The sequence below is a fragment of the Drosophila miranda genome, assembly GCF_003369915.1.
Source record: "Drosophila miranda strain MSH22 chromosome Y unlocalized genomic scaffold, D.miranda_PacBio2.1 Contig_Y1_pilon, whole genome shotgun sequence".
NCBI classification, from domain to species: domain Eukaryota; kingdom Metazoa; phylum Arthropoda; class Insecta; order Diptera; family Drosophilidae; genus Drosophila; species Drosophila miranda.
The window spans coordinates 7,270,917-7,297,708 of NW_022881603.1; the positions used below are offsets into that span (position 1 = coordinate 7,270,917).

Here is a 26,792-nt window from a genome sequence, read left to right on the forward strand (position 1 = left end):
TGTTGCATCCACAATATTGCACATTCGAGAAAACTAAAAACGCAGAATCATAGATAATGATCATATCTATTAGATTGCTGAATCTGGATCAGATCAGATCATTTTTATAGCCAAAAGGAACAAATCAATTTGCACTGGCTACGCAGCCCCCGACGTCACGCTCAGACTGATTTTCTGTCTATCTCGCACGCACTCTTTGTCGTGTCGTTTAATATTAGCGGCGTAGAGTTGCGGTGTCCGCTGCAACTCACAACGTTCCCCCTCGTTTCTCTTGTTAAGTAGACAAATTGGTAATACCCTTGGTAGAAAAACGAAAATTGTGCCACCAGATTAGTTATCGCCTTTCGATTTGCTTTGGTTTATCCATCCATCAGTTTCCATACATACTCGTATTTATATATATAGAGAGACCAGAGGCTGAAAAATTGTTGTGTGTTGACGTTTCGTAGCTGCTTCCTGTTGCTCGGATACCCCTAGTGTGAAACACCAACATCGAGTTTCATCGGTTATAATTCATGTTCTTCGTGTTTATGTTTTTATATATCTTCATGTAGGTACAATTACAATTCTTTGACTTTTGGCTTTGGCCAGACAAAACGGAAAAATGTTTTCCCAAAAATGTGTTCAGCATTTTCCTTGCATTTGTCGATTTGTCTACAATAAATGTTTATGGAACATCGTGCCTTTAATTACCATTTTTGTTATTGTAACATTTAGTATTACTTTGCAAATTCAACTTGTTTTCTTTTAACGTTTTTAGTTAGCTTTAGTTAAGGTTTAGTTACTGTTTTGGGATTGCTTTGGTAGATCCTAAGTTCGAAAACCGAAATTAAATTTAATTAAATATTAATTAACTCAGTTTTTCCGATTAATTGAGAAACTTTCAAATAGCAAGAAACGCCCGAAAATCAAACAATGCTCCCTTCAGCTCTTTAAAGCTAAGCAAAATCATCCTTATGGTAGCTAATATGTATTGTATAGTTATTATGAGATTTTCTTTGGTTTTCCATTAAGTTAAACGTACATTCACTTAAAAGATTACAACTGTGTGCCCTCGTCTCGATCGGCCTTTTGCACATTTACAATTTTCCCTTATTCGGGCTGGGTGTCCCTGCGTGTCTTGTGGCCGCGGAACGAGGCCTGGATCTTGGTGGCGGCCTTGTTCAACTCCGGATCGGTCAGATCTATGTCCAATTCCTCGGCCACCTTCTTGGTTATCTCCTGGATGTCCTCGTCCTCGGGCGCGTCCTTGTTGACCAGCTTGCGTGCCAAATGGCCACGGAATGTGGACTGAATCTTCAGTGCTGCATGGCAGAGCTCTAAGAGAAGGAAAAAAGAGTGAAAGAGAGTGGCTGTTAAGAGTGTTGCAACTGCTGTTGAGTGGCCAGAAAAACACACACAAATTTTGGCTAAACTATATACAAAAGTTGTAAGAAACTTGTCGAGGGTTCCTTGGCCAATTGCAACTTGAGATGATACTCCAACAAATGCCTCAATTTGTTGTAAACTATTTTCAATTAGCCTGCGAGTGTGTCCGACAAATGTTGTTTTGGCTTCCACAATTTCCTATATAATTAGTTCAGCGTATCCCAGCACTGCAATTATTATTATTTCCAGCTCCTCCTCCTCCTCCTCCGGCCCCTCCTTGGGATATTCTGCAGCCTTGATTGTGTTTTCATTCGTGGCCCACAATGGCAGTAAATCTTCTACGACTCCCCGAGCGCTTGTATAAACGCAAAATAATCGAAATCACACGCGGAATTATTCCCCAGACTCTTTTCAGAGTGTTCGGTAATCGTTGTATGCCGATTTCTGTCCGCAATTCATGTTCCGTCTCCCCATGGCCATGGCTAATCAAGTTACGTCTACGCAGAACTGGACGCGATGGGACGCATACTTCCTGCATATTTAATCTGCCCCGAGTGTAGGAGGAGGCAAAAGGGAACAGACCACAGAATTAAGCTACATTTGAAACACTCACAGCTCCTGCATCCCGGCGCATGTGGCTGTGGCCTACGTCCTACGTGGTCTAGAGTTCTTGGCCTTAATATGCTTACTTTTTCAGGATTGATGGTCAATGTAATTACTGGGTAATTGTCTAAAAGTTCTCTGTGCATACGGATATGTGTACCCCCGGCTGAAGGGATAGAATTTTTGCAGTGTTCCGTTACGAAATTACATCATCTCAGCTGCCATTTTGCATTGCTCTCAGTTTTCCCCCCATTGCTTTTGTGCAGTTATGCAAATGTTGGGGAAATTCTTTTTAAAAAAATTCGTTTTTGATTACATTTGCCTTGGCCTTGTTGAGATTTCGCTCAGCTCTAAAGCAACAAGAGTGCATACAGATATACATATGTATATATATATACATATATATACATATATACATACTTAACATGGCCAATTTACCCAGCTAAATTGCGCGTTTCCCTGCGGGCAGAGGTAACCTACTTCACCTCCCTGCTACTTCCACTTCCATTCGCAATCCACTTCCTTCCCCTGGCAAATATTGTCTGAGAGAACGGTCTGCGTTAATTCGTTAAGCATAATTGGAGTTTAGCCAAGATAAGCATTTGGCAGGGGCATACGAACCGGTAGTAGCTGGAGCTCAGCTGCTGCTCCTTTATCAAATTACGGACACACGGCGTATACGCAACGTGCCTCAGGCCCCCAGCACGTGCTGACGTACGCTGCCGCTGCATTTGTGTATGTTTATTTATAAAATATTTAAAAATACCTCCAAGACGTGCAAATTGCCTCGTAATTCTACGGATATGCTGTGCCACATGTGGGTCAGTGGAAGCCACCTGCCTTATCGTGGCTGTTGCCACTCGTCCTTGTCTGGCGCTAATCAGCCTGTCTCTAGGTGTTTACCGTCGTTCTCGCAACGAAATTCGTCTCAATTTCTTTGAAAGTTTTTCCATGTCCACACTTTTGGGTGTTTCTGTTCAAAAACTTTTGCGATTTTGCAACTAAAACGTTTTCCGTGGCACCCTGTTTGGATTTAAGAGATTTTCTGCTGTCGACGGTCATGTAGCCCATGTCGCAAGCCGCTCACGTACACTGCGTGTTCTGTCACAGGACCGCCCAAAGACCCAACATCCAAGGGAATAGTGTCTAAAAACCTAACATCAGTCATCAGGCAGAGCAACATGCATGTCCTGCTATCCCAACTTTCTTTTGCTTTCGGTTTTGCTGCGCTGCCTGTTCGAGGCACACAAATTGAGTTTGCTTTTCTTTCTCGGCAAAATGTCACAGTGACTGTTGCACCTGCACATTTTAATATCGGTACGAGGCAGGCGGAGATACCCTAGTTGCTATTGCTGTTGCTGTTGCTGTTCCTGTTTTTGCACGCTGATTTGCATGTTTCGAGCCTCGGGACATCGGTCACGTCGCCCTGATTGACTGACTATGGGACTGTGGACTTTGGGTTCCGTCACGCTAGCAGCTTCGAGGTCTTTTTGCAGTTTGTTTAATTGGCCTTCGGTTTTATGGCACTCCCAACCCCTCCATCAATGGGCAAGACCTTTGTGCCTCCAGCCATTAAGCTCCTTTGCAGCCTCCACTCAATGCCTCAGAATACCCAAAGGGCCTGCCCCGAATGAAATCAATCATGAGCCGTCTTTGCTGCACTTTTCACCTGTCCTTCGTGGCCTCCCCTGTATATGGCGATTATTGGTTGAGCGAGTGTTTGTGTGTGTGTGTGTGTCCCACAACAGCAGCCCCAACACACGTGTTGCCACTTCGCGCCTGTATCTGGTCTCACTGTGGTCTTGACCCAGATTCCCAGTACAATGTAAATTTATATGAAAAAGAATGCAGGGCTATGAAATATGACAGTGCCGTACGTGTGTGGGGAGAGGAGGCTTGATGACCATTAGCGAAAGTACAAATCTCTGACGTTTGTTAAGCAATTGTGTCGGAAACAATATGTGAACAAGAAGTGGCCCAGACACGCACATACTCGTACTGGTAATGAGCGAATGTTCAAAAACTAGACAGCCACGGAAGCTGAGCAATTGTTAAATGCAAATACAAAAAGGATGTCAACTTGTGGGTGTCCAACTTTGTAATGAGTGATAAGACTGAGCTGGGATTAGGCCCAAAAAGTTGTAATACTTTAAGTACTAAGAATATCTGATCCAACACCTGGCGGAGGATGCTCAGGCCTGCCCTCAGGGTCCCCTGCTCGTCCTTGGGAGGCAACTTTAACAATTCCGTTGCTGAGTCCTTGTCATAAATCTACATTTTAATAATCACTTTGCTACCCTGTCTCCTGTCCCCTGCCCAACATCTGGCAGCTGCGACTCCATTTTGAGTCTTACAAAATGGCCGACTCGACAGAATAGAAGATTTTCTGTGTTTTCGTGTAGGTAAGTTTTCTATTTTTTCGACGTTTACCAAATAACGACAAATTGTCACAAATGAACCACGATAATAAGCTCGTAAATGGAATTTTTAAGCAAAAGTTCTTCGCTGCCAGAACTGAGATAGAAATGGTTGCGGCTGCCAAGATTTTGCCATTTCATTTCGGCCTTATACGTTTGCTTCTTGCTGGTCTGGTGACCCAACCGGCCACAAGAACTAAGCCCAATTTTCAATTTCCGCCAGAACAAACACTTGCGGTTTTCGTTTCAGTTCTGTTTAGGCTTGGTCGTTTCCTCCATTGCAAATGGCTTGTTATTGGAGAAAATAAATCGTCCTGAAAGACAAACAGTTTATTGGCAAACAGTAATTGCGTGGCCCATAGAAATATCCCTCACATTGGTTTAGCCATAAATGTGGTTTTCCCATTAGGCCCTGAGGAAAACATGCAGAGATTTTGCTTCCCGGCCTGTATTTTTTATACCCGATACTCAAAATGAGTATTGGGGTATATTAGATTTGTGGTAAAAGTGGATGTGTGTAACGTCCAGAAGGAATCGTTTCCGACCCCATAAAGTATATATATTCTTGATCAGCATCAAAAGCCGAGTCGATTGAGCCCTGTCTGTCTGTCCGTCCGTCCGTCTGTCCGTCCCTTCAGCGCCTAGTGCTCAAAGACTATAAGAGCTAGAGCAACGATGTTTTGGATCCAGACTTCTGTGATATGTCACTGCTACAAAAATATTTCAAAACTTCGCCCCGCCCACTTCCGCCACCACAAAGGACGAAAATCTGTGGCATCCACAATTTTAAAGATATGAGAAAACCAAAAACCTAGAATTGTAGAGAATGACCATACCTTAAACATGACGGAATCTGAATTGGATCGTATTATTATTATAGCCAGCATCAAGAAAACAATTTCATTTTTTCTCGCCCTGTCTCTCTCTAACACACACGTAGCATAGGCGGCTTTGCTTAGAGTAAAACATTAGCGCCTAGATCTCAGAGACTACAAAAGCTAGAGCAACCAAATTTTGTATCCACACTCCTAATATATCGGACCGAGACGAGTTTGTTTCAAAATTTCGCCACACCCCCTTCCGCCCCCGCAAAGGACGAAAATCTGGGGATATTCAAAAATCTCAGAGACTATTAAGGCTAGAGTTACCAAATTTGGTATCCGCACTCCTGTTAGATCTTACTATAAAACGTGTATCTCAAAGTTTCGCCCCACCCCCTTCCGCCCACACAAAGAACGAAAATCTGTTGCACCCACAATATTGCACATTCGAGAAAACTAAAAACGCAGAATCATAGATAATGACCATATCTATCAGATTGCTGAAGCTGGATCAGATCAGATCATTTTTATAGCCAATAGGAACAAATCAATTTGCAGTGGCTACTCAGCTCCCGACGTCACGCTCAGACTGATTTTCTGTCTCTCTCGCACGCACTCTTTGTCGTGTCGTTTAATATTAGCGGCGTCTGCCGGAGGAGAGCCATACTGACTTAGTATCGGGTATAACCGTAGAGTTGCGGTGTCCGCAGCAACTCACAACGTTCCCCCTCGTTTTCACTAGAGAGAAGAGTGTTAAGGAGGTGCTTTCCCGGGAATTCAAACAAAACTTTAATTAATATTAATCCATCGTAGAAAAAGCTTCTTATGGCTTATTATAAAATATGGCTGGCTAGGCTCTGCCTGACTGCGAAACTCATTAAAAGTTAGCTCGGCTTCCGGCTAATCCCAGCCCATAATTAACTAGATTAAAGGCTTGAATTGATTATGAGATATTGAGTCATGAATTATTATTAATCGTATTGGCCAAGTGTTTGCCGACAATTTTCAGTTACGTTCTTAATTTGTTGACTGTTTGCGGGCCCAGCCAGCGAGGCATAAGCCATTTAAATTAAACACCACTGCACTCGGGGACACCTGTTCGTAGCTGTTCGAGAGGGAAAATTCTCTATATTATTTAGTCGAATTCTCCAGTCAAATGGCAATTAATTATTTATCGAGGGAACCTTCCTCGAGCCACGATAAACACGTTGACCAGCGGACAGCAGGCCTGTGGGGGAATCAATGAAAAGGTGCTAAAATTGTTGAAATATTTAAACAAAACCAACTTGGCCTAAACACTGGAAAGCAGACAAAACAAAATGCATGGCATGTCCAGGTCTGCCCGATCCCCTGCAGACACCCCGTGACCAGCGCACATTATCCGTACATTAGAGGTCCGACTCGGTGTCTGTCCCAGTCCCAGTCCCAGTCCGAGTCCCATTCACCGTGCACATTCTGTTGTCTGTTTTATTGGGTTGGCATTTACCTTCGGTGTTGTCTACTTTGTGGGGCATGCTACCTCCATCTGTGGGTGTGTGTTAGCGTGGAAAGACACAAAAAATCGCCAATGCAGCGGCCGAACAATGCTTTTCAGCCTGCTTGGTGCGTGCGTGTCTCATGTCAATGTCGTTCTCTTCCTTTATTCCACTTTTAATACCCGATACTCAAAATGAGTATTGGGGTATATTAGATTTGTGGTAAAAGTGGATGTGTGTAACGTCCAGAAGGAATCGTTTCCGACCCCATAAAGTATATATATTCTTGATCAGCATCAATAGCCGTGTCGATTGAGCCATGTCTGTCTGTCCGTCCGTCCGTCCGTCCGTCTGTCCGTCCCCTTCAGCGCCTAGTGCTCAAAGACTATAAGAGCTAGAGCAACGATGTTTTGGATCCAGACTTCTGTGATATGTCACTGCTACAAAAATATTTCAAAACTTCGCCCCGCCCACTTCCGCCCCCACAAAGGACGAAAATCTGTGGCATCCACATTTTTAAAGATACGATAAAACCAAAAACGCAGAATCGTAGAGGATGACTATATGTTTTAGAATGTAAGATCTCAACCAGGTCGTGTAATTATTACAGCCAGAATAAAGAAAACAATTTCATACTTTCTCGCTCTGTCTCTCTCTAACACACAGGTTTCATGGTCGGTTTTGCCAATTGCAAAATATGAGTTCAAGGATCTCAGAACCTATAAGAGCCAGAGCAACCAAATTTGGTATATCACACTCCTGTGATATCGGACCTTGACCGTTCGTGTCCAAATTTCGCCCCACCCCCTTCCGCCCACACAAAGGACGAAAATCTGTTGCATCCACAATATTGCACATTCGAGAAAACTAAAAACGCAGAATCATAGATAACGACCATATCTATCAGATTGCTGAATCTGGACCAGATCAGATCATTTTTATAGCCAAAAGGAACAAATCAATTTGCACTGGCTACGCAGCCCCCGACGTCACGCTCAGACTGATTTTCTGTCTCTCTCGCACGCACTCTTTGTCGTGTCGTTTAATATTAGCAGCGTATGCCGGAGGAGAGCCATACTGACTTAGTATCGGGTATAACTGTAGAGTTGCGGTGTCCGCAGCAACTCACAACGTTCCCCCTCGTTTTTTCTTCTGTCGCATGCTTTTTAGATCCGCCTTTTTGTTCGTGCCACTGGCGGGGCCAACCGGGAGGCAGCTGAACAAATACATCAAAAACAACAGCACTTAACATTTTACTTAAATGGCTTGCCCCACCGCTGCCACTGCCACTGACACTGCCCCTGATACTGGTGCTGTTGCTGCTGCTGTTGATGCTTCTGTGTTTTTGTGGGCCTCCTGGCGGTGTAAATGGAATTACAAGCTTCCTTAAAACCGAAAATCCAATTAGGAGAGCTGCTGTGCTGTGCTGTGCCGCTGTTTTATCGCAGTTGTTTCTGTCGAGATGTTCCTGTCCGCTGACAACATCTGCTGGAACGAGGGGTCTTCTATAGCTGTCGCTCGGTTGGTAGTTCCTTATTTAACGTTAACAGGGTGGCCACAAGTCCCCCACTTCCTTGGTTTCATCATACATATTGTCCTTTCATTCTTTGCGGGGAAATATACATAACTCTAATTCGACTCCATTCTTGTGTACATCTCTTTCGGCATCACTTAGTCCATATGAAAAGTCGATCCATATCGGTTTCGCTATTGCACAGTCATAATGTATCATTGTCGAATGGCAACCAAACCCCGCCCAATTATCGCAAACAACCGCACGAATGTAGTTCGAATTACCATAGCGTACTTGCACTCACAGGCAAATGCTGGTTTTGGCATTGATCGGCGGTTCCGGGAGCGGGGCGGGGCCGGGCGGGGCGGGGTGCTGTGGCATCGCCATAAACTATAATTAGTGAGGGTATGCTACTGCAGGGAGAATGAGGCCAGCCCCGGCCATGCCATAGACCCCCAAAACAAATCGCCAGACAAACAACTCGACCCAAAAGACATTAGAGCAAATGCGTAAGCCCATGTTTATGTCGGTCAATGGGGTTTGTGTTCATGTGTTTGTGTTAGTTGTGCATTTGTGAATCGGTTGCACAGAGCCAAAGCAACTCCTAAGCAATACCAAGAGCCGGTAAGCCAAGACCTGGCAAAGCCGCAAGCGTTATTCCAAAATGCGAAATGCACACAAGAAACCATCCTCAAATGGCTTTCGATTTTTGTCCTTTTTTGGGGACATGTGCTTGAGTATGTGTGTGTGTCTGTGTGCACTCCAATTTGCATATAAAATGGCCAAAATCGTTGTTTTGGGCTTGGAAATGGCTTTAGTTGTGGCTAAGGCCATATGCGGGCTTCCTTGTTTGGCTTTCAGTATGTACGTTTTTTTTTCTTTTCTGAGGCTCCGCACGAAAGTACGTCCCTGTTGTTGCTGCTAATATTGCTTTAAAGTCCAGCCGTATGGGCCAGAAGTTTACAACTAGGCCAACACCATTAGCCTGTCGTTGGAGCGCGATGGCTGTGAATAATGATGAAGTTCTTACTGGATCCGATGAGCGTGCTTTGAAAGAGTTAAATGTTCGCGTGAAGTGAGCGAAGTGGATTAAATTATGGACTAGGACACAACGTACAGGCCTAGATGTTAAGGCCAACTGGGATGCATCTTGGTAGAGCCCCAAGCCTCCAAGTTCCTTCCACCTATAATTAAGTGTGGTCTCAGTGGCGCAGTCCCTGCGCGGCTCCTCTTCTTTGAGATCTCGTGCGCGCCGTCTCATACACATGTGCATATGAATGGCTTAAGAGGGGGTTACGCCTCCAGAGACACGCCCAGCCCTATAATTAAGCCTACAAAGAAACACGGAGAGAGATAGAGAGAGAGATCCAGGGAGGAGCCGTGGAAGTGTCACACACGTGAGCTTAGGCTGGAAACTGTCGTCTAACAGCTACTGACGCTGTCCTCTTTGGTTATGCGCCTCGGTGACAGTTTTCTGTAAGTTTTTAATGAGGCTGAGGAGGCTTTATATTTCTCCTTCTCCCATGCCCGCGACTTGATTGTGCCCCAGGCAAATTATGCCTAAAACCTGTCAGCGGCTGCAACATCTTAATAGGGTTTCAAGATTTTATATTATTTAGGAGCGTTGTGGATCCGTGGAGTTGGCGTTTGAATACCCCAAGGGCGAGTGGGGGGAGGCACAAAAGTTTGGGCCTAGGCTTCGCTGAAACTTGGGCTTGTTTTTGGCAAGTGACAAACACTTTGGTTGCCTCACACTTGAAAATAAATTGCATAACACGAAAAGTTTGCGTTTCCGTGGAGTGGAAGCCAGCTGCTCGCCAAACAATGTGTGAATGGAGGAATTGGGAATCCTCTGGGGGGCAGCTGGAGCACAGAGATGGGGAGCTGTAAAGCAGATTTCCTGGATTTTCTCCAGAGCTGGGATCTCCTGGAAGTTCCAGGCTGGAACATTCCGCCACATGGGCGATGGGTGGGGGTGGGGTCAACCTGGCACTTACCTTTGTCGTTCGGATCAAACTCAGCCTCGAGCACTGCCTTGGTCTGTTCTGCCGAGGAGCCGGCTGCCTCCTCGACTCCTGCAGCAGTTGCGGCGGCCCCATTGTTGGTCACAGTTTTGGTTTCCGATTTTTTCATGGTTTCTCTCACTTTGTGGCCTCGAAAGACGGCTTGAATTTTTGTTGCCGCTTTTGCTGTAATCAAAAGTGGAGAGCAGAGACAAAAGAAAAAGATAGAAGATAGAAGTGCATTAATTGGGTTGAAAGTGCAGAAAAGTTTCCCCCTTAATGGAAACTCAATATGGAGCTAAGGGACTTAGATCACTTCTATAAAACGGTCAGAAAATCAATAAAAATGAGCTCCGTTCCGGCCAAGTTCTCCAACTTTTTCTCTGGCAGCTCTCAAATAATTAACTTCAAAGGAATTCTCCAGCCACCCAGCCCCCGGGGCTGTTCAATCGATTTCGACCCGAGCTGAAGGAATGCTCAGAATTTCTGGCCCCCTGCCATTTGACTCCAAGGAAAATGGAAAAAGGGAAAGTTCTCTTCGGCTAATAAACTTCAGGCGCAAGTTTCGTAAGGACGAAGGATAAGAAGGATAAAGAATCGCAAAGAAACGGCGGAAACGGACTAAGGCCATGTGCAATAAACAGAGATATATCGACCATGTTTCTACGAGCATTACTGGGTCAGCATTAATATTTTATGGCATTTTTCACGCAGATACCAAGCAGAAAAAAAAAAAATGCTGCCGTCCTTGAATAATAAATTGACACGTGAGGCTTTTGGTACGTGCATTCCTGCCAAACACTATCAATAAGGAAAAGGCAACGTCAACGGCAAAAGCGAAACCGAAACCGAAACAGAGGCCATTTCTAAAAAAAACGAGGGGGAACGTTGTGAGTTGCTGCGGACACCGCAACTCTACGGTTATACCCGATACTAAGTCAGTATGGCTCTCCTCCGGCAGACGCCGCTAATATTAAACGACACGACAAAAAGTGCGTGCGAGAGAGACAGAAAATCAGTCTGAGCGTGACGTCGGGGGCTGCGTAGCCAGTGCAAATTGATTTGTTCCTTTTGGCTATAAAAATGATCTGATCTGATCCAGATTCAGCAATCTGATAGATATGGTCATTATCTATGATTCTGCGTTTTTAGTTTTCTCGAATCTGCAATATTGTGGATGAAACAGATTTTCGTCTTTTGTGGGGGCGGAAGGGGGTGGGGCGAAATTCTGAGATATACGTTTTATAGTGACATCTTAAAGGAGTGTGTGTACCAAATTTGGTTACTCTAGCCTTAGATTTTCGTCCTTTGCGGGGGCGGAAGGGGGTGTGGCGAAATTTGGACACAAAACGGTCAAGGTCCGATATCACAGGAGTGTGGATACCAAATTTGGTTGTTCTGGCTCTTATAGGTTCTGAGATCCTTGAACTCATATTTTGCAATTGGCAAAACCGACCATGAAACCTGTGTGTTAGAGAGAGACAGAACGAGAAAGAATGAAATTGTTTTCTGGATTCTGGCTTTAATAATTAAACAATCTGGTTCAGATTTTGCACTCTATAAGATATAGTCATCTTCTACGATTCTGCGTTTTTAGTTTTCTCGTATCGTCGAAATTGTGGATGCCACAGATTTTCGTCCTTTGTGGGGGCGGAAGTGGGCGGGGCAAAGTTTTGAAATATTCTTGTAGCAGTGACATATCACAGAAGTCTGGATCCAAAACATCGTTGCCCTCGCTTTTATAGTCTTTGAGCACTAGGCGCTGAAGGGGACGGACAGACGGACAGACGGACGGACGGACAGACGTACAGACGGACAGACAGACATGGCTCAATCGACTCGGCTATTGATGCTGATCAAGAATATATATACTTTATGGGGTCGGAAACGATTCCTTCTGGACGTTACACACATCCACTTTTACCACAAATCTAATATACCCCGATACTCATTTTGAGTATCGGGTATAAAAATGGTTGTTTGTGCCTGGCGCAGGGCTGCCTCACCAGAAAGGGGTCTGGGGCAGGGGCAGGTTGTGGCAAGGTTGTCGCTGTCAAGTGGCGAGTGCTATGCTTTTAATAGCTGCCCACAGCGGCTGAAACTGCTCTCCGGCTTTTCCCCTTAAATCATCGCTTATCCCCTGCTATCGAGTGAGAGCTGAACGAAATGGAGCGGCATTCCTGCCTCGCTTTAAGGATTGTTTCTCGAATTTAAGTGCTTTGGGCATCGGAACTGTAATCAAATTATCTCATTTGTAATGCAACACTTTTTCCATGAAGAAAAATCCAATATATTCCGGGCTACAAGCAGCTGCTGTTTGTATGTTTTTTGATTGACAAAAAAAGATGAAAATTTTACACCAAATTGAGTTTGTTTATTCCACATCTGTTCCGAATGCAGGCATTTGTTCAGGCCGGTTTTTCAGCAAAAACAATATAGCATTATAGCATAAATGGAAATGTGTTTTTATGGCCTACATTCGAGAAGTCCTGAAAAAGATGCTCCATATTTAATCATTTAAAGAAAAAAAAAATCTTCCAATCAGTTTTGCTAGGAATAAAAACAGAGACCACCAGGAAGGCTCTTTTGAGAGCTGCTTTTTAAACTATAATACGGGTATATGCATGTTTCCAATTAGCATTGGTTTTATGTCTGCAGAGCCATCAAAAAAGCTTCGAATAGCCGGGAAAACTAATGAACATAAGCCACTGTCATCCTCCAATTAGAAACTAAAAACGGAAAATGAAAATTTATACGTGCCGTCTGGCGGTGGAGCCTAATGGCCTCGGCTTCAGTGTGGCCATCAAACGGAGCGAATTATGTGTGGGGCAAGGCAAGGTTATTTATTAAATAAATATTGCATGCGCCTCATTAAACAGAAAAATGAAGGCAGGCGCTAAAAAATGCCAAAAGGCTCCGCTGAACCCTCCCCAAATGCGAAATAAAATTGGATAACCGCAGAAGGAGATGGAGCAGGGGAAGGGGGTGGGGGAGGACAGATGGAGTGGCATACTCGTATAGGCAGACATTCACACCTGTGGCTCTCGCCCCGGAACATCGACACGCGAACGGCAGGAGTATAAAGTGCCTGACACTAAACGCAGCACGCACCCAATTACACACGGCGTATACGCAATTTGGTGCCAGGAACAGGAACCGCGCGTGGCAGCTCCATCTCTCATGCTTAATTCATTCATAATTTGCCATTTGGCAAGAAATAGCCCGAAACCATTTCCGTTTCCGCCCAGAACGCACAGAATCTGATTACATTTGTCAAGCTGCGAATGCTTTCTGCTCTTCCTGCTGCGCATCCTACCATCCCCTGTGGGATTTCTGAGCTGCTTCCTAGGAATGTGAATGCCACAATGACCAAGCAGATTATTTTCGTAATTAAAATTCACTCCGTATTCCTCCTCGAACTTCGACAATTGTCCTTTCCAAAACACTTTTTATACCCTCAATACCTTTTTATACCCGATACTCAAAATGAGTATTGGGGTATATTAGATTTGTGGTAAAAGTGGATGTGTGTAACGTCCGGAAGGAATCGTTTCCGACCCCATAAAGTATATATATTCTTGATCAGCATCAAAAGCCGAGTCGATTGAGCCCTGTCTGTCTGTCCGTCCGTCCGTCTGTCCGTCTGTCCGTCCCCTTCAGCGCCTAGTGCTCAAAGACTATAAGAGCTAGAGCAACGATGTTTTGGATCCAGACTTCTGATATGTCACTGCTACAAAAATATTTCAAAACTTCGCCCCGCCCACTTCCGCTCCCACAAAGGACGAAAATCTGTGGCATCCACAATTTTAAAGATATGAAAAAACCAAAAACGCAGAATCGTAGAGAATGACCATATCTTTTAGACTGCAGAATCTGAATTGGATCGTATTATTATTATAGCCAGCATCAAGAAAACAATTTCATTTTTTCTCGCCCTGTCTCTCTCTAACACACACGTAGCATAGGCGGCGTTGCGTAGAGGAAAACATTAGCGCCTAGATCTCAGAGACTACAAAAGCTAGAGCAACCAAATTTTGTATCCACACTCCTAATATATCGGACCGAGACAAGTTTGTTTCAAAATTTCACCACACCCCCTTCCGCCCCCGCAAAGGACGAAAATCTGGGGATATTCAAAAATCTCAGAGACTATTAAGGCTAGAGTAACCAAATTTGGTATCCGCACTCGTGTTAGATCTTACTATAAAACGTGTATATAAAAATTTCGCCCCACCCCCTTCCGCCCACACAAAGGACGAAAATCTGTTGCATCCACAATATTGCTAATTCGAAAAAACTAAAAACGCAGAATCATAGATAATGACCATATCTATCATATTGCTGAATCTGGATCAGATCAGGTCATTTTTATAGACAATAGGAACAAATCAATTTGCAGTGGCTACGCAGCGCCCGACGTCACGCTCAGACTGATTTTCTGTCTCTCTCGCACGCACTCTTTGTCGTGTCGTTTAATATTAGCGGCGTCTGCCGGAGGAGAGCCATACGGGTATAACCGTAGAGTTGCGGGGTCCGCAGCAACTCACAACGTTCCCCCTCGTTTATATACTCAAAATGAGTATTGGGGTATATTAGATTTGTGGTAAAAGTGGATGTGTGTAACGTCCAGAAGGAATCGTTTCCGACCCCATAAAGTATATATATTCTGGATATTCGATTGAGCCCTGTCTGTCTGTCCGTCTGTCCGTCTGTCCGTCTGTCCGTCCGTCCGTCCGTCCGTCTGTCCGTCCCCTTCAGCGCCTATTGCTCAAAGACTATAAGATCTAGAGCAACGATGTTTTGGATCCAGACTACTGTGATATGTCACTGCTACAAAAATATTTCAAAACTTCGCCCCGCCCACTTCAGCCCCCACAGAGGACGAAAATCTGTGGCATCTACATTTTTAAAGATACGATAAAACCAAAAACGCAGAATCGTAGAGGATGACTATATGTTCTAGATCGTAAAATCTCAATCAGATCGTATAGTTATTATAGCCAGAATCAAGAAAACAATTTCATTCTTTCTCGCTCTGTCTCTCTCTAACACACAGGTTTCATGGTCGGTTTTGCCAATTGCAAAATATGAATTCAAGGATCTCAGAACCTATAAGAGCCAGAGCAACCAAATTTGGTATCCACACTCCTGTGATATCGGACCTTGACCGTTCGTGTCCAAATTTCGCCACACCCCTTCCGCCCCCCCAAACGACGAAAATCTGGGGCATCCACAAATCTCAGAGACTATTAAGGCTAGAGTAACCAAATTTGGTATCCGCACTTCTGTTAGATCTCACCATAAAACGTATAGCTCAGAATTTCGCCCCCCCCCCTTCCGCCCCCACAAATGACGAAAATCTGTTTCATCCACAATATTGCAGATTCGAGAAAACTAAAAACGCAGAATCATAGATAACGACCACATCTATCAGATTGCTGATAGATTGCAGTGGCTCGTTTCTGTCAACGGCAGCTGTGCAGTGGATATACTCGTAGTAGTTATGTTGTTTTCTGCTAAGCCAATTTTTCCTGCTAATGGAAATTAAACTACTGAGGGGGACATTTGCTGGCGCTGTGGGATCTGTAATACTCCTAGGGTAAGGAGGCATCCCCCACAGAGGGCTAACCCTGACCTCGTAGAAGCGCTGGCTTATTCCTGGAATGCTCTAGTATATTCCTTATAATCAAAATGCGTCCCGCCCGGCAGTTGCCTGCAACAAATTACTTGCAATTTATTATTTTAATTAAATCGTTCACTGTCGGTGGGCTGGTGCAGTTGAACTGGAATTTCTCCTGCCATTACAGCGCTTGCACAGGTTCCGCAGGTCTGCTGCTGGCGCAAGAAACAATAATACGGTCAACAGGAGGCGGAAAGAATGCTAAACTGAGGCACAGAATGCCTGGAGAATATTAAAACGAATGAGTTATGCAGGAGACCGGAGACAGGAGACAGCAGCCAAGGAGCCAGCGAGAAAACTTGGCCCAGATGCGCCTTGGCCTTAGAGCCATAAACTCCGAGCAGATTCGGGCCATGGCTTAAATAAATAAGCAAACAACGGAAGCAGGGGGATGCATAAACTGAACCAGTTTCCCCTCTATTTTCAATTATTTTGTCAAGAGAAATCTTAAATGTTTTTGTCAGGTTAAATTCCACAAGCAAAAAAAACGGATTAATAAAAATATAAGAGGATGTCAGGTTGACTTTTAATGTGCAGTCAGTTCCCCAGACAGCAATAAAGTTGGTAATTAATTCCGCTTTGATCTGCCAACCGCACGGACAGACTAATTTCCAATGAAAGTCCAATCTGGCTTTGTAGCTCTTTTCGTACCAAAAGCCAGGAGCAAACCAGTTCCATATTCACAGCCGGCTCTTTGGCATTCCCACAGTCCTCGTTAACCTGCCGGGGAGTTTGAAAAAGTCCATTAAAGGTTCGTACTTGGCCAGCCACATGGGTCCATCAACAGCCACACCCGGAATTGATGGGGGGGGGGGCCCTCTTTATGCCACACAAGTACGGAGGCACTTGCGACTGTGATAATTTGGTGGCAAATTGATACCTCCATGATGTGTTTATTTATGAGGTCAGGCACGGGGTCACGAGCTGTATTACAACTGGTATTCCACAGACCCACAGTTGTGGGCACTCTCAATTTATACAGTTGACATTTCTAATTTATGGCCGTGACTCTCTTTGTATTCGGCTGCCATGTTCGCTGTTTGCCTCCGGCCACTATTTTCCGTAGTGCGTGCCATTTTTGCCACTGCTCCTCCGCCTTCGATGGCCTTGAGTAGGGCGAACAATCGATATCAGGTGAACGTTTTGCTGTTGATTCGGTGGCGTGCGAAATGGAAATGTTTGTGGAAACGAGCCACAAATAGAGGGCGGCGGGTGGCAATACGAAATGTAGTGCATCGCTCGATATTGCCCGGGAAGTTTTCTTGTCCATTGATTGCAGTTCATATTTATTTCTTAGCCTCAAAGGCAGTGCCCTGCCTTATTCTGAACAAATTATCGGAATTTATGTGATGTCATTCTCTTAACTAGGGGCGGCACCTAATTGCAGAGCTTTGGCTGGTCGAGTTATGTGCAGACCGGACAGGACTGTGCCATTAATTACAGGCTCTTATCTGAGTTATATGTGACTTACCAACACTCTCGTTCAGATGGCACCATAATGAACAGGCTTTGCATAATGAAGCCCGGGCTGACCACAATACACCATTATTCTGGCAGAATGGCTGGAGGGAGTCGGTACATGCGTAAGGGCCAGGCCCAGGACCAGGACCAGCACCAGGACCAGGAACAGGGAAATTGAAAACATCATTAATGTGTGTACGAGTTGCGATAAAAACCCACTTCTCTGAAAACATTGGCCATTCAATTGTTCATTAATTTCTATAGAAATCCTTTATTCGTTTTTCAATTTCCAAATTGCTTTTCCAATAAAAATTAAAATGCTAGCTGTTTTGATACCTTTTCCATACAATCAAGGATAACTATGGGTAATTTATGCTCTTACTCGTTTCCCTCCCACTGATTGTCTGGGAAATTCGATTATTCCATTAAGATAATCGCTTCGATTAGCCTGTCAGTTAAGGCCCTAATTAGTTAGTCGACACACGACCGATTTCCTACAGATTGATGCCTTTGTAAACTTACAGAAAATTGCGCATACGAAGCGTAGGCCTCGGACAAGGGACAATACAAAGTTTAACTACTTGATATGCAGACGAGGAGGCATTGGAAATTATGAAGATGCAAGAGATGATGACAGCTGTGGACCGTTCTGCCACAGGGGAATTCGTTCGGTGGCCCTAGGCTGGTCACGTTTCACTCCAGAAAAGAACGGAAAATAAATAAACCCATTTGTTAACCATTTGACTACGTGTCGACTACGAGCATTTGCTTTCATTGGAGTTGAAGCTCCTAGTTTGAAAGTTTTCAATTAAATTAACACAATTTTGTTATTTTTTAGTACTGCTCCGAGTGTTTTAGTTCTCGGCAAGAAAAGCAATCAAATTAAGTCAACTATCATTATTCATTTAAACCCTCTAACAGGAAGGAGAGGCAAATAAAAGAGAAAGCTAAGTTTTGTGTTTTAGATACAATTTAAAAGTGGAGAATACTCGTCTCTTAAATAAGTGCGGCCAGATTGCCTGCAGCGCTACCGGATGTGCGCTCTCCTCTCCTCTCCTCCACCTGCCATTAGCATATTTCCGGTCTATTTATGAAAGCGCCTCGCGTTCGTCATGTATGGTCTGGCCCCTCCAGAGTTGCGAGCGTTGGCAGTATTTATTATTAAAATGCTACTCAAAAATTCGCCTCTAACTTTTGGCAACAAAATTAAAACAGTCCGCAGGCGAGGCTCGCGCCAACGCAGCACAAAAACCTGGCCATAAAGAAAAGAACAGCGAGGTCGAAAAAATGCTATCCACTGACAGTCCCATTTGCCCTTTTCCCAGTATTCACTCCTACGAAACTATGTGGCCAGGTCCGGCACTGAAGGCAGGACCAAAACTCCAGCCCTATGGCGAGGCCTTCAAAAGTTATATTTATTAATAAAGAATCCACTCGTTCTGCCCGCTATCTGCATGCATCCTCTCTCCTTCTCCCTCTCCTCCTCCTGCTCTTTTTGCCACTCGAATTGCTGTCCTTTTGTGGAGGCCAATTGAAATTGAAACTTATTACGTCGATGACGCATTGAGCACTCCTGATGCTGCCACGGCGCGGCGGCAACAGGCAACCAGAACCCATAAAAAACAAGTGCAGCAGTGCAAAGGGTCCGCCCTGTGGTCCTTGGGCATCTGGGAAGAGTTAAAGTTCAAGCCGTGCCAGTGGTAACTGGGCTGGGCTTGCATGCCAAATAGCAATTTGCTGACTGGTTCTTTTGGCCGGGCCAGGGCTCCGGATTGCCATAATTGCGCAGCCTTTTGATGCTCCTCCCCAGCGGAAGTATCATTGGGGTACATATTTTTCTCCCACGTTAATCTTCCTACAAGATACTCGAATGGTTTTGTTACACGTCTGCTTGAAGCTGATGGGAATCGAAGCGAGAACTATAGATTTCAATGCATTGAGGCTTGAAAGGAGTATGGTAGAGGATACCCTCTAGATTCTTTGCTTTTCTTTTTGAATGTTGATTTTATATTATTTTATGTTCAGGTCACTTTCCGTTAGGATTCTGCTCTCAGCCCCTCGACGGGTTTGGGAATTAATTGCAAGCTGACATGCGAAAATTTAATTTCCACCTTGTAATGTACACCAAAAACATAACGTAAAAGAAACTTTCTAAAGAGTCATGCTTATGGGGAAACCCTTTTCTTTTCCCGCCCTTGCTTGTCCCACGTTATTCCCGTTTTCATTATTTACCCGTGCAGCAGTTTCCGTTGCCATTTTGTGGTTTCTTGTTGTTCCTTGGGTTTTTTTTCGGTTCCGTTTCCCTGATGCGTGAGCTATTGACTGGCATTGCCATTGTTGCCAGGGTCTTATATTTATGTTGGTAATTTATACTTAAACTTGTGGCGCATGTCCGTGCCCCTGCCGTTACTCATGGCTGCCTCTTTTATTTATGGCTGCCGTCTTTTGTTTGCTCTTGAGTGCGATGGTTATTGTTTCACTCGAACTGGTTTATGCACATTAATGTCCGAGTGTCAGATGAAATTAACAAAACTGTCACGACGTCAAGTGCAGAGAAATATCTCTTCGCTCTTCTAAACTAAACTCGTCGCACACATTGTTGTCTAAAAATTTAATTGAATATACCAACAAAGTCTTAATTAACTGATTCTTGTCAGGGGTCTTAGCCGCATTTCACCTTGTATGCATACGAATACGACTAGAACTGGGTCAGCACTCTCGCTTCGACAATCCCACTGTCTTCCAAGCCAATCCCAAATGCACTAATACCACGCCAATGGACTGTCAGTGTCGCAAAATAAATGACAAATAAGAGCCAAACTAAGTAAAATTAAGTGGCATGTCATGTGGACCCCATCGTGGCCCCAGAAGAGACCCGGTCCCAACATTTCTCTTCCATTTGCGCTGACAAAGAAAGCCTGTCCGAGCGACCGCTGGAAAGGGGAGAACGAAGCCCAGAAGTAATTAACTCATGACTCCCCCAAAGAGTCATAACAAAAGTGAGTGAGTGGGGATTCTGTGACTAAACATTGGGGGATCTCAAGTGTCATTTTGTGGGGCATGTGACAAGCAACCAAATGAAAGAACAACAGCCGACCCAAATAGCCAAAGACAAGTCGGCAGTCCATATTTTTAATCAAAAGAACACAGAATCAGTTTATGGAAAGGCGAAAGTAGACAACAAAATAATTCAAAACGATACTGTATATTGGCAACCAAAAGATAGGAATTCAAAGAAAAAAGAGTAGTAACTCGAGATGTTCCCATAGATTGGCCAACTTCAATGTCAGATGGGGATGTGGATGATATTGGACAACGGCACCATAAAGTGTCAGACCATGAAAATTGCAGCTGTTGAGTGGAAACTCTAAGCCCAATGGAATTTTTGTTTATGTTGTTTTGTATCTGTAGTCGTCGAGGCATTTGTGTGGCTAAAAGACAACAGAGCGGGGCGTGTAGTGGGTGCTCCAGTGGGTGCTCCAGTGGGTAGAAAGAGGAGCTCAGCGCAAAAGCAGCTCACCAAAAATGTTTTGTCACTCAAAGTGTTTGCCCACTGACAACAGCCAGAGTTTGCCAACGCAACGAAAATATAAAAGTCAATTTTAGAACAATTTTCGCAGCATTTCAAGCGAAAGAGTAAACGAAAGCAAGCCAATATCGATGTTAGAGGCAACTAATTGAAAACTCCCCACCCCACTGTGTAAATAAACTCTGTGCTCTGTGGAAAGCCAATCATCTAGCTGAAGAGATCTGCTTGGAAACACATATCCCTGGTAAATATTTTTCAGACACTCTAAAGATATCAGACACCATGGGGCGAGAAGGAATGAGCAATGTATGCCAGTGCAGTTTGCCGCCTTATGCATTTTGGACAAATTGATTTTATGCTCGAAATACTTTTAGCTTGTTTGCATTTCAATGTTGTCGCAATTAAATATTAAAATCAATTACAGTACTCCGAGCAGGTGCCTTGCCGCAGGAGCGGCTCATTTTTGTGTCGCCCAACAGGGACTTGTGCTGGGTAATGGGAAAACTGCAGCCTGCAGCCATTTTCATTATAAATACCAAGGCAAACCACAAATTTATGCCGAATACTCGAAGATGTTAGAGGGAGAAATCTGATCAAATGGGGCTGCGGATTGGAAAATTACCCCAGATTAAAGATGTACAATTTAATGCAGTCGGAATTTCAGATACCACTCGATCCTACTCGTAGGAGAAGCCAGGAAAATGAGTGACTCAACAAACGAATTCCTTGGGAAATATCATCCAATTGAATGAGATTCCCCATTCCCGAACCGTGGCCGTAAATCAAGGGTCTTTGCCAGCTATTTATGCCTTCCCGCAGAATCTTCACCCAATTCATATTTACATGGAATGCTGGTTATTTTTTGGCCCACAATAGTTTGTGTGGCAAGAGTCAAACAAGCCAAGGCTAGAGCCACGCCACAGAAATAGCACAAGCCAAGTGGAGTAAGGGGAGACAGAGTCCGGATGGACTGGGCGGCATGCAGAGCGAGATACGGACAGAGTGAGCGTCAAATTTGTAGCCTGAACAATTTCCAAAGGGGGAAACGAAGAGCGGGGTAACGGGGCAACGGGAGGAACGAAAAATTTGGCCAAAAACTACTTGCGACCATTTTGGCCTGGAGCTCTGCTGCCCGGCTCCACGATTTAAGGGCGGATAATAAAACGGATTTACAGTTATGAGCACAAACATGCCGTAAAGCAAATAAATGAGAGCGCAAATCCAAGAGAAGGTGGCATATGCCCGTATTTTCAGGACCTTGGTCGTCGCTCCATGCGCTCCTTGCGCTCACCGTCCTGGACAAACACGACAGCAATCCCAATCCAATTAAAGAGAAAGCAATTCCACGGAATCCGTTTCAGCCTTGGTTTCCCCCCTCGAAAGTGAGATTCGTTTGATAACGTCCAAGTAGAACGCTCAATTTAATTAGATACTTGATGACGGAACAGGACTGAACGGAACTGAACTGAACGGAACGGTGCAGATCTTGGGTCACAGACAACGCCCATGCTCTCACTTCCGCCCTCGATGGGGGAGGCCAATAGCTCTTGAGGCAACTGATTAACAAAGGCCAAAAGCATCAGAAGGCTCGGCTCTTTGGCCTGCATTGTGCTGATTGAAGAGTTCGTGGACAGTTGCATTGTCAGCAGAGCACACACACACACAACATGCAACAAAGGCTTCCTCTATGGGGCATGACACACTTTATACTCTTCACAGCTGAACGGCCCCTTCTCTACTGCATTGAATAGTGTTGCTAACGGAAGCATAAGTGCATAAATTGTTGGAATATTGTGTGCTACTTATGTACACACATATATGCTTCAGTTCGAATATTTTTATCTGTACTACTTTTGATGGTGTGGGTTGTCTAGTTTTTATCTCCAGGCATCTATCTATCACAGGGTATGCTTCTCTTCGTGGCATTCCAAAGAAGCGTTTTCACCTTGAATTTATTCGAGTTTGACGCCTTATCGAAAATGGGGGCGTTACGACATTATCAGCGCCTGCATCTACGTCATTGCACATTAAAATTGCAAAAAGTACTACACAGTCAAGTGGGTCCCGGACGGGGAGGTCCTTCAGGCAGCACACAGACCCACCAAAACACACACACAGACACAGAGCACCACGTAAGACATTCAATCAGAGTGCATTGAAACGGAAATTCTGCGCTGCAGCGCAGAAAGGCAGGAAATACATGCTCGACTGGCGGACTGACGTACTGAAGGACTAAAGGACTAAAGAACGGAGACAGACCAGACCAGACCAGACCATACCCATGTATTGAGTAACCGACGGATTGTGCTGGACCGGGGGCGGTGGGGCAGAGGACCCATCTAACTGTATCAAATGGCAGCTAAGCCAATGTACCAAGAGCGGCTTACGACGGAGACTCCTTGCTTTTTAGCGGGAGTGAGGAGTGAGGGAGGAGGAGGCAAAGTGGCCTCTTGGTTGGCCATAACGAGGTTGCTGTCAGTTCGTTACTGTGGCAGCAATTTTTCTGCTTGCCACCGACTTTGCATACTTTGAACTTTGCCAATACATTAGCTCGCTGGCTGTCTTGTTTGTTGCTGGCGACTGGCGGCTGGCTGCAGCCAACTTCCCCAAAGGAAAAGTCAAAAGTATTGACTCAGAGTCAACTGACTGACAGACTGTCTCAAGGAAAATATGAGCATCTGGGTATGAATGTCCTTTGGCAGATTATCGGGCCGGGACACAAGGTTGCCACGGGTATGCGATGATATCTGCCAAGATTATTGGCTGCTGGGAAATGGGTTTCGCAGAGATACAAAGGACTGTGGAATAATTGATGAGCTAAGCGACTAGTTAAAGGTTAAAGCTTGCTTTCCTGTCACTTAATGCATTACGAAATCCCCCTTACATCCGCCCACTCATCCCACGACAGAGAAATTTGGATCACATTTCACATTTAGAGATGCTTTCGCCTCGCCTCTTTCAATTTCCTGGCTGAGCGGATTAATGGAGAACAGCCGAAGCTCAAAACAGGAAAACTCAAGGAATACAAATTCCACTTAATGACCGAAAATCCCTAACTGAAATAAATTTGATTTTATTGACTGCGAATCGGAAGGCAGCCAACAGCAACGCAGCGGCAGAAAGCGATTTGAATTTCCCAGACAATGGCCGGGCTTGAATTTGGGAAATTACATTTTCCGCCTTCATCACCGAAACCGAAACAAATGAATTATGATGTGGCCAAACAAAAAAAGTGATTTCCTTTGTGCCAACCCCTTGAATGGAGGGAGCCCACCCAAGCCCCAGCCCGAAACCCAGGCCCAGGCCGATGCCAAACCAGTGCTAAGACACGTGCGTTTGGGCCCTGTCAACGGGGCGTATAAATCTTTTCAGCTACCCAATACTGATGACTATCCCCCAACGCTCTTCCTGGCGCTGGTTAAAAGTTCTTGTTCGGCTGCCGGGCCCCATTGCTATTAAATATTTAGGCAATTTGTAGATCTATAGCGATTTGGTCCTAATGTGGGTTATATTTATGAGCTTTCCTGAATAATTCACCTTGCCCCCGGACAGGCTCAGGACTGGTCTGACCTAACCGGGACAGTCTCTGGCTCTGGTTCTGGTTCTGACTCTGGTTTGGTATTCCATTTGGCGTTCGTGTTCGTGTTCGTGTTGGGTAATTTATTGGCCACGTCTTTCAATATTTAATTGAATACGGTGTCGCAGGGCCAGACAAATGCCCAGTGCCAGTGCCACTGCCAGTGCCGATGCGCGCTGTCAAAAGTGCGGCACTAAATTGCGGGCCACTTAGCCAGAGGGGACTGGAGGCAGTGGCAAGTGGGGCAGGTCCAGCCCCAGCCCCAGCAGGAGGCCTTTGTCTGCTTTATTAATAGATACCCCGCTTGGCCACAAGGCAGGGTAGATGGTTATTGGGTAAATAGGAAAATCCAGATCAAAATAGATTTTAGCTTTACTAGAGCACCGATTGTTTGAAGGAAAAAGGTTATCGTGTTCTTTCTGTCAAATCTGTTGTAGGCTAGATTTTCCCAACCCCACTATGAAGATGCAAATTTGTGCTAGTACATAAAAGCCAGGGGCTTGCCTTTAACCATTCGAGATGCAAAGTCAACAGCAATGCAGAAACACGCACTCCTCGGAGAATTTTCTTGAAAGCTGACCGAGCAACGCGGCGTATGAGCAGCGCCCCAGACCGTTCATGGAGTGGCACAATTTCACGGCCCGATTGAAGAACAAACAGCGACTGTAAGTTTCAGTCGGAGGCAAGTAACTGTTTGTCATTGGCATTAATTATGCGGCATAACATGGAAGGCCAGAGGAAGAGCTGAGGAGCGGCGGGAGGCATGAGGCAGCGGCACAGAATGTCGTAGCGAATCTGTCACATCAAGAAAACTTTTGCAGCATAATTTGACAGACTTGAAAATCATTTGTGGCCACAGAGAGCAAGTGAGGAATGATATGTCACACAGATACGCACATACGTACACATGTCCCCCTTTCTGTTGTCATAGTGTATCTGGAATTGAATTATAGCATACCGAAGGCACAGCAAAAAGTCAAGATCAGAGCACCACACGTTTCCAATTTGTTAGGATATATCTAATATATGTATATATGTACATACATATACGACTGTATTTATAGGCTGCAAATAAACATTAGACGCCGTGGTTGAAATCCCTCCCTGAGGAACCGCCACGTAAAATAAAGCTGAGAGATCAGATTCATTCTGTATTTATAGGCGGGACAGGGGCAAGCTGGAGGGCTTGTGTGTCACTTGACATTTGTGTAAACTGAAGGAGAGGATCCCAGAGAGAGAGAGTGAGAGAGAGAGGGGCATGGGGGAGGAGCAGGCTCGTACTCGTACATAATATGAAATGCTGCCAGGACATTCATGATGGGCCCCATTCTCCGCTCTGTTTTGTTGTTATGCACCTGAATGATTTCTTTTGTGAAATTGATATCTCCGTATATACATGTGTGCATCTTTCAGCATGTGGGTGTTTGTATATTTGTATTCTCGAATGCTTCAGACTCAGCTTTGGCTTTGTAGGCTGCCCCAAGCCCTGAGGATTATAACAAATTAAAGTTGTGTAAAGCTGCAGGGATAACACAATTGTGACAGGGGATTTTATACACGTTTACCTTTTTGTTTTCGGTAACATCATTGAAGGCATATTGGGCAGTCATGTGGTAAGATAAGACACCACAAAAAAGGCTGGAGTTGCGAAGGCACTCCAGCTTATTACGACTATGTTGCCAACTCATGATTGAAGTAGAAGTGCCAGCGAAGCTTGAAGAAATCCATTAATATAGATGGCAAGTCAGTGAAGCCAGTGACTTCTAACATGACATTAGAGAGAGTTCCTTAAAGCCAGAGGGAGAACAGGGTCAGGAGGTCTGCCATCACCAGCTAGAAGACAGTTCTCTTAGAAATAAACTTGTTTACTTTCGAAGCTGAACACCGATCCCCCTGAAAGGGTATGTTAATCTTCGGCCCTCAGGAACTGTTTCCCACATATTATTGTTTCCCCGTTCATGTATGGCCATCCATCACATTTATTTAATTTTCCTTCGGCTCCTCTGAATGTGATTTCGGAAGAGGTCTTGGCGTGTCTGGATTAGCATGGCTCTGCCGAATATTTTCCCCCTCGTTTATTTATTCTTTCGAATTATGCGCTAAGCGGAGCTCGCCAGTGATTGATTGACCGGCGGGAAGTGGGACTGGAAGTGGTAGTGGAAGTGAAAACAAGGCAAGACGAATCCTCCAGTGTCAGGCCGATTGCCCCCGCCCCTTGGAGGCGCTCGGAGGCTCTGAAGCTCACGTAAAGCCAGTCATAAAAATATTTCAACAAACAATAAAAAACTAGCCAAAAAACGGCAGACGAAATAACAGAACGTTGTAGGTCATGTGTCATTCGCAGA

At 44.7% G+C, this 26,792-nt stretch overlaps 1 protein-coding gene across 2 annotated transcripts in view; it reads right to left on the minus strand.

Annotated features, from left to right (window-relative positions):
• Positions 1-265: 265 nt before the first annotated feature.
• LOC108158199 overlaps positions 266-26,792 on the minus strand; it is a 45,188-nt gene continuing 18,661 nt past the window's right edge. For both annotated transcript variants that reach the window (XM_017290418.2, XM_017290421.2), the window contains exons 2-3: positions 10,195-10,386; positions 266-1,319 (exon numbers count right to left, since the gene is read on the minus strand). In XM_017290418.2, the coding sequence (XP_017145907.2) occupies positions 1,093-1,319; positions 10,195-10,386 (419 nt within the window). In that variant the 3' untranslated portion in view covers positions 266-1,092. The remainder of the gene's footprint in view (positions 1,320-10,194; positions 10,387-26,792) is intronic.